At 45.0% G+C, this 7,888-nt stretch overlaps 1 protein-coding gene across 1 annotated transcript in view; it reads right to left on the bottom strand.

Moving 5' to 3' along the window:
* The window catches only part of ntf3 (neurotrophin 3), a 16,247-nt gene extending 8,601 nt beyond the window's left edge, over window positions 1-7,646 (bottom strand). The window contains exon 1 of the mRNA XM_062483454.1: window positions 7,510-7,646. Within this exon, the coding sequence (XP_062339438.1) occupies window positions 7,510-7,527 (18 nt within the window). The 5' untranslated portion in view covers window positions 7,528-7,646. The remainder of the gene's footprint in view (window positions 1-7,509) is intronic.
* Between the last annotated feature and the right edge of the window lie 242 nt (window positions 7,647-7,888).

Below are 7,888 nucleotides of genomic sequence, written 5' to 3'. Positions count from 1 at the left end.
GGAGGGAGAGAGGGAGAGAGAGAGAGAAAGAAAGAGAGAGAGAGAGAGAGAGAGAGAGAGGGGGGGGAGAGAGAGAGAGAGAGAGAGAGAGAGAGAGAGAGAGGTCTGAGTTGACATTCAAACTCCCCTGGGGGTTTTGAGGGGGTGTGAGGGCCGAGTGGGGGGGGGGGGGGGGGGGCTCGAGACTCAACAACCATTGTTTGAAATCCATCACTATCCCGTGATCAACGTAACAACGAATATGATTTTTCCACCCAGATCCACAGTAAAGGCTGACTAGACTAGCATGTAAAGTACTCCTACATGCTGTCCAAGCGATGAATGGGCCCCTTTAAAAGTCCATGGAATCATCTTCTGTTGTCCAGAACAGGCGTTCTATTGGCATGATGGCATTTAAATATGCAACCATATCAATGATACCAGTAAACTGGTGTAACATTGCTGTCTGTGTACATGACATTTCTAGAAGCTTGCCTCTGTTTTCCGTGTCTGTGGGGCCATTCATGTGTAACCATGTATGCTTCAGTCTGTATGTTGATAGGGAGGATCCTAGCATTCTGTATACCACTATTGACATATTTTCTGTCCCAACCTAAGATGTCATTCCTTGACTCATGATTAGGTTTGGTATTTTGACATTAAACTACATCTTGAAAACCTTGTGTGACTTTGCATATAAAATATCGATCAATACAAATGTTACATTTGGGATTTTGGAGCTGAGTGGGTTTTTTCCACTGAAGAACTCACAACCCTATTATCGCCATAATCGCTACCTGCCTCCAGGGCTCTTAATTCACTGAGATGGCAAGTAATGGGAGGGGCTGAATTCCAATCATTATACTGTAAAACTACTGAATGCCCTGGAACCAGGTGAGTCACCTGTGTGTGTGTGTGTGTGTGTGTGTGTGTGTATGTATGTGTGTCACTTGTATGTATGCATACAGAACACATACTAACATTCCAACTGGTATACATTCCTACAGGGGTTTTCCTTGCCAAGCATACAACAGCATATCAGACAAGTCCCAGCACTACTGCAGTTGAAACACTACAACACACACGCTCACACATAGAATGTTATCACAATGTTGCACATTTACATTTACATTTACATTTATTCATTTAGCAGACGCTTTTATCCAAAGCGACTTCCAAGAGAGAGCTTTACAAAGTGCATAGGTCACTGATCATAACAACGAGATAGCCACAAAACATTGCGAGTAGCCAAAACATGAAGCACACATTGTGAACAACCAAAATAAGTGCCAAAGGGAAGAACCATAAGAGCATGTAGTTAAACAAGTTACAATTAAACAACATGAACTGCTATAAGTGCAAGTGTACCTGTGGAAAAAGCAAGCAACAATAATAAAAACAATATATCACAGCGAGTACAAAAATTTCAGTCAGTTACCACTAACCACAAGAGCAACAAGTCTCTAAGCAAGAGTCATTGTGATCCTTGAGGAAACTAACATCGGGTCAAGCGAACCATTCCTAAGTACCGTTGTACTCCCGGAACAAGTGCGTCTTGAGCCTTTTCTTGAAGGTGGAGAGACAGTCAGTGTCTCTGATGGAGGTGGGGAGTTGATTCCACCACTGGGGGGCCAGACAGGAGAAGAGCTTGTGTTGGGACCGGGCGGTCTTGAGCGGTGGGACCACCAGGCGGTTGTCTGAAGAAGACCGTAGGTGACGGGTGGGGGTGTAAGGCTGCAGGAGAGACTTGATGTAGACGGGTGCAGTCCCGTTCACTGCTCGGAAGGTCAATACCAGGGTCTTGAATCTGATACGGGCCATGATAGGTAGCACATGCTCGGAAAAGTGTGTATTTTTGGTTATAAGTGTGGTATTTGTCAGTATTAGTGTTGGAGGCAGTATTGGGTGGAATTGTCAAAATAACTACTGGATAGGCCTACAGTATGGTAAAGTACTCTTCACTGACGATAATGTTTTACAGGGTCTTGAGTCCCATAACCAGACATCATCGAGAAGTGCCTCGTAAAACCTAATTAGGCTTCAGCTGCCTCGCGTTCCAACTCCAAGCCACACTCCCATCCCCCTCAGCCTGTAGCCCAAACCCATAGCTCCAGCCCCAACTGTAGTTCCAGCCCTATCGCTAGCTCCCATCCCCCCCAGTCTCAGCCACAACATCCATAGTCCCACAGATTGAGCCAGAGACAAATCCCCAGACTTAGTCCCAGTCTAAACCCAGGTCCAGGACCAGCCGGTGTCTGAGACCCAGTCCAGGAGTACTCTCAGTGGGAATGATTACAGCCTGAGCTCCCCTGCTCCCAGGTCCAGCCAGAAACCCTTTTAAAAGCCATGGCGCTGCCAGAGAGCCTGAAATACATCCAACACTTGTTACACAACACGCTTGAATCCAGCCAAACACAATGCTAAGACCAATAACTACTTAGACGATTACATTATTACGTTGCACGATTACGTATGTCTGTGGGATGAGCCAGCGGCTAGTGGTCATAGAGGGGGGATAGCAGACTGCTTAGGTGACATATGAGCTTATTATAGGGGTTAATCTACACTGGAACCTGGCCCGCTAGACACAATCCCAGAACATCAAGCTTGTTGACTGGAGCGGTGGTCTGCAACTCTGGTCCTCAGGGCCCTCACTGTATGTAAAACTGTATGTTTTAAATGTCTCCAACACACCTTATTCAAATTATTGGGTTGTTATCGGGCTTCTGCCGAGCTTGATAATGATCCATTTATTTGAACCAGGTGCGTTTGAGCAGGGAAACATCTACAACAATGGGCCCTGACGACCAGGGTTGAGGACCACTAGACTAGAAAACTTTATCTAGCATCAACTACAACAATTATAGCTTGTATGCTCTGAGAGAGGGCTGTGTGCAAATGTCCATGCTTCATACTGATGGTGCGTGCTCCTTCACTCCAATAAACTACAATCCCCACGATGCCATAGCATCTTAACACACCAACCAGCAAAACTGCACTACAAGCCTAAAGCTATCTCCTGGTGCTGACTACATATCCCATGACTCCTTGTCCCCCTTTAGGCCTAATATAATACAGCCAGGGCTGGAGGAGATAAGCAGAAAGTAATCCATGGTCCGTGCTACGGGTTTCAGAGCATGTAGGACTTGAGCCAACCACCCAGTGGACAGACCATGGACATGGGTTTGAACAGAACCATCCGGTCTCTCCTGGAAGTGTTACGTCATCCCAACGATACCACTGTCTTTTGGCTTCCCCCGTTCTGGACACGCCTGCTGTTGATATAGAACACCCACACACTGTACTGCGCTGTAACCGTCTAAAGAAGACACCAATCAAAGACACATACCCAACTGCTGGGAAACAGCTACGCCACTAAGAGAAGGATAGAGAGAATCCAGATGTGTGTGTATGTGTATGTGTGCCTGTGTGTGTCTGTGTCTGTGTCTCTCTGTGTGTATGTTGATAATACTATGTGTCCATGAGTGCATGCTTGTGTGCCCACAAAGCGTATTGTGCTTAAACGTGCCTACACATTCAGTGTTTGCATGTGTGTGTGTGTGTTGGCGGATGCAGTGCTGTTTGAAGCCACAAAAACAAACATCTGCGAGATGCATCTGTTGAAAAACGTCTCCCCCCCTCCTACAGGACTGTGACAGGCTGGGTAAACGGAGTCCACTTAGCTTGATCTAGGAGGATAGGGGTCTGATTAAAGAACGCCTAGAAAAGTCTAGAAAGATGTATGCTTGGTATTTCTTTCCTGAATAGTCGAGGCTAGAGGGATTCCAGATTCGATTTGTCAAGTTCTGAGTGGCACCTTAGCGACGGGAAAGGAACGTGTAGAGGCAGAGGTGCACATCAAAGACTGGTCAGATAACTGACCTGAAGTTGTGTGAAAGAGGAGCAGAACCAATTTTGCAGAACTCATGTTAACATGCTGTATAATTATTATTTTCACGATGGATTAGGCAAAAACGGCACACACTGCAAATAGACTGGGAATAGGGCAACACACACATGCTTCTGGGCCAGAGTACATCACATGTGGCCTCATGTACATTCTGATCATACGTTAGATTCTGACATTGATATTTCCTGTTTATTATTCATGTGACACTCCGCTGGAACTGAACCTTTGAGACAGGTTTTTTACCTGCTTGACTAAAGCCCTTAAGAGATGTTCAGCTCACTTATCTCCTCACACAAACAGGTCTGGTGTTTTGTTTCCCATGAATTGCGAAACTTTCTGCCCTCTTTCACCCCGTAAGAGCAATATTAGAGCACTGCCAAACTGCCATTGCGCGCGTGTGTGTGTGGGAGAGAAAGAGTGACAGCGACATAGATAGAAAGAGAGAGAGAGAGAGAGAGAGAGAGAGAGAGAGACAGAGAGAGAGAGAGAGAGAGAGAGAGAGAGAGAGAGAGAGAGAGAGAGAGAGAGAGAGAGAGAGAGAGAGAGAGAGAGAGAGAGAGAGAGAGAAAAGGGCATGGGCGTGCATTTATTTATTTTTTGACATTTTTTAGCAGACGCTCTTAACCAGAGCGACTTACAGTAAGTACAGGGACATTCTACCCCGAGGCAAGTAGGGTGAAGTGCCTTGCCCAAGGACACAACGTCATTTGGCAGAGCCAGGGATCGAACCAGCAACCTTCTGATTACTAGCCCGATTCCATATGTGACTGTATACTGCTTCAGTGTGTATGTGTGTATGTTGGAGGCAAACCCCTCGGGGGGATAAACTGGGTCAGGGTCTGACTGGGAGAACCAGACCCCCCCCAACAGACACACACTTTGCCCCTCCCTCCCCCGCCCAGGACCAACCACCAGTTTTGTCACCATCACTGTCTTACTCCTCAGACCTTCAAACAACAACAAGCGTACTGTGCCGGCATCATGCCCACATCACATGACTCTGAGAAACCAGCGAAGAGGCTGCTGTTGAAAAGACCGCCTTGAGCATCGCTAACCAATGAGTTGGTTATCTTGTTAGCCTGCACATTCTTGCCACAAATGCTATTGTGCTCCAAAGACCTACCTTTGAGACAGAGGTTGTTAAGACCCTCACAAGCTCAAACTTTGGAAAGGTCTACGTCCAATCGTAGTCATTGGATGAGGTCAGGGAGGTTAAGTGGAAGGCCTTGTTTTTTAAGAGAACTAAGTGAACTTGTGTGTGTGTGTGTGTGTGTGTGTGTGTGTGTGTGTGTGTGTGTGTGTGTGTGTGTGTGTGTGTGTGTGTGTGTGTGTGTGTGTGTGTGTGTGTGTGTGTGTGTGTGTGTAGGCGTGCACTCCTGCATGTGTGCAAAACACTCTGACACCTCAGATCACTCTGGATCTACTGGGTCACACTGAGATGTGTGAGCTGATATTGAGCCATCAAAATGACTAGTTAAAGCCTTCATGTCAGCACGCCTGACAATTAACTGCTACAGTATGGGCCTTGAACAATTAGGCACTCAAGAAAACTCTATTCTCCCAAGTTACTTTCCTTTACAATTCATGGCTCAGCCTGAATGATAGGCCTACTCACCAGGCAGACTGGTAGACTGAGGTCCATTGACATTATAGGCTGACAGTGTTCCCTTGTCATTACTGCACAAAAAGGCCACAAGCCTCCATTTTATAAAGGCAGACAACTCACCTATCCTCGTTCAGATGCAGTCTCCAATCTCCAGTACAGTGCATGAAATCCAGGTGCCCACACTAAGTGAGTGCATCTACAATGGCTTTGGGCTATGATATCAGGGTTATTTTGAATAACATAAAGATCACTATCATAGCTGCAACTTGTGGATCTTTTTGCAGAATCTTCAGTATCCTGCCTGTGAAGGAGCAGCTCTCCAGGAACTGAATTAATAAATGTAAATGTAATGTACCTAGATGTGTGTGTGCATGGATGTGGGTGGGGGTGTGAGAATTGAGAAGAAAAACGTGCTATATCATGGCCTCTCAAATGTATGTAAGTATGCACTGTAAACATTCTCCTCTTAATGTTTAAACAATTATTTAGCAAAGGGGGAGCAACCACAACAGATTCAAAATCATTGCTTATTTGTTAATTTTTGGCCATTACCAGACGTCCAGTACATCCAGTCGTTATGCAGGCGGCATGCCGATTGATATATTTTCAAGTGCATTTCAGGGTTATAGCATAATTTGGAATTTAAATAATATCATGTTAATTCGTACATAAGTGTATACTTCGTGAGTGACACATTTTGAAATGTTACAATGAATTGAATTATTTCGTGCCTTTTGGATTGACTGAGTAGTCCTCCATGGCAGTTGATGCAAACACAGTTAGTGCAGCGGCCTTTGGCGACCGGCCCTGCTGGACTACTCAACACTAATTCCCACTTCTCCTGCGTGTCAAATGGGTTCAACGTCTTGCGTCAAATCCATGCATTTGGCAGATGCTCTGCAGACAAGGCATAGCCTACTGCACACACACTTAATGCGCAGTGAGTTTGTGTGAAAATGGCAATTGAATCAGGGAAATAAATGAGCATGATTGTGCTTTGTCAAGGAAATACCTTAAAAGACCACTTTTTGAAAACGTAAAAAGAACCACTGAAGCACCATGAGGCGAGGCGGGAGAGATGACCCATCTGCACCACAGATTTGCCGGATTATCCATTAAGGATTGTCTGCCTATCTCTAGCACTTGGAGGAACAGTCCCTAGAAGTTCATTAAACTCCGCGACAAGATTTCCAACTGAGTCGTTTCATATACATTGCAATAATGTCTGCATCAGTGTTCACCTACACAATTGCACAAGTTTCGCGGAACAGGGAGAAAACGACCCTTACGCACGGGCTTGCAAGCCTATGTTAACTTTCTCCTGCGGTCACAAAGGATAAGAGTGAAACCCTTTGGTCTTTTTTCCTACCTAAATGAAGCACCACTTGATAAATTTGCATAGATGTACACTAGATGGCTTTACGTTTTTGCTTTCAGATTTTTCATTTGGAAAACAGAATGTCTCAATAATATCATAGACCTATAGCCTACGTGCGTATAGGATAATTGCTTAAAGCAAAGAGTCCAACCCAGTCTTTTTGTCTACCTAGAAAAGGAGTGTAATAGGTAAGAAGTGAATTTGCCCGTACTGGTTTTCTCTTCGCCCTAGGGCAGCGCTCAGCGCATTACATTTCACATTCTTGCTTCATCTTCTCATACGGTGAGTTTCCTTTTACAAAGCTTCGAACAAAACTGACCATGATTTAACCCCTGCACTATGACAAACAAACCATCAAACTTTTTATATAATGCAAGGATTTATATTCGTTTGCGGTGCCAAATAATATTTTGAATAAACTTTTATCAACAATCCAGGGCCACGCTAACAACATAGCCTAACATAAAAAACTTTTCGTTTGTTAAATATCGTATCTTTAGTATTTTCTACGAAAACATACAGTGAGACGGTCATATGTGCCTTGAGCTGTCAATCTAAAGTCACCCGTGTCAAATTCCCACGAATGGAGTTTCGGCTTTACAAAACAATGTGCAAAGTAGTGTGTAATTTACGTACCGTAATAAAGGTAACCATAGCATCGGTGTGTTAATATCCAGCCGAGTCGACATTAAGGTGATGATTTTAGACAGAATCCTTTTCAAAATGTCCCACTTCAAAGCGCACTGCGTGCGTGCCACACCAGTTTTGTTATCATGAAGAGTGGAGGGTGCTCTCTCTCTCTCTCTCTCTCTCTCTCTCTCTCTCTCTCTCTCTCTCTCTCTCTCTCTCTCTCTCTCTCTCTCTCTATAGACGTAATCTGATGTTCTTGTACTCAGCGGGACAGATGGCTCTTGGCGTAGGCTATATGTGCGTATAAAGACCGGGGTCCGGCACGCCGCGTCACCGCCACTGTCAAGCTCCACCGGACGAATACGGACAACTATATCTCCAGTAA

Source organism: Osmerus eperlanus, chromosome 17 (assembly GCF_963692335.1).
Source record: "Osmerus eperlanus chromosome 17, fOsmEpe2.1, whole genome shotgun sequence".
NCBI lineage: Eukaryota > Metazoa > Chordata > Actinopteri > Osmeriformes > Osmeridae > Osmerus > Osmerus eperlanus.
Note: the sequence above shows the minus strand (reverse complement) of the source record. Positions and strands in the feature narration are given on the sequence as shown.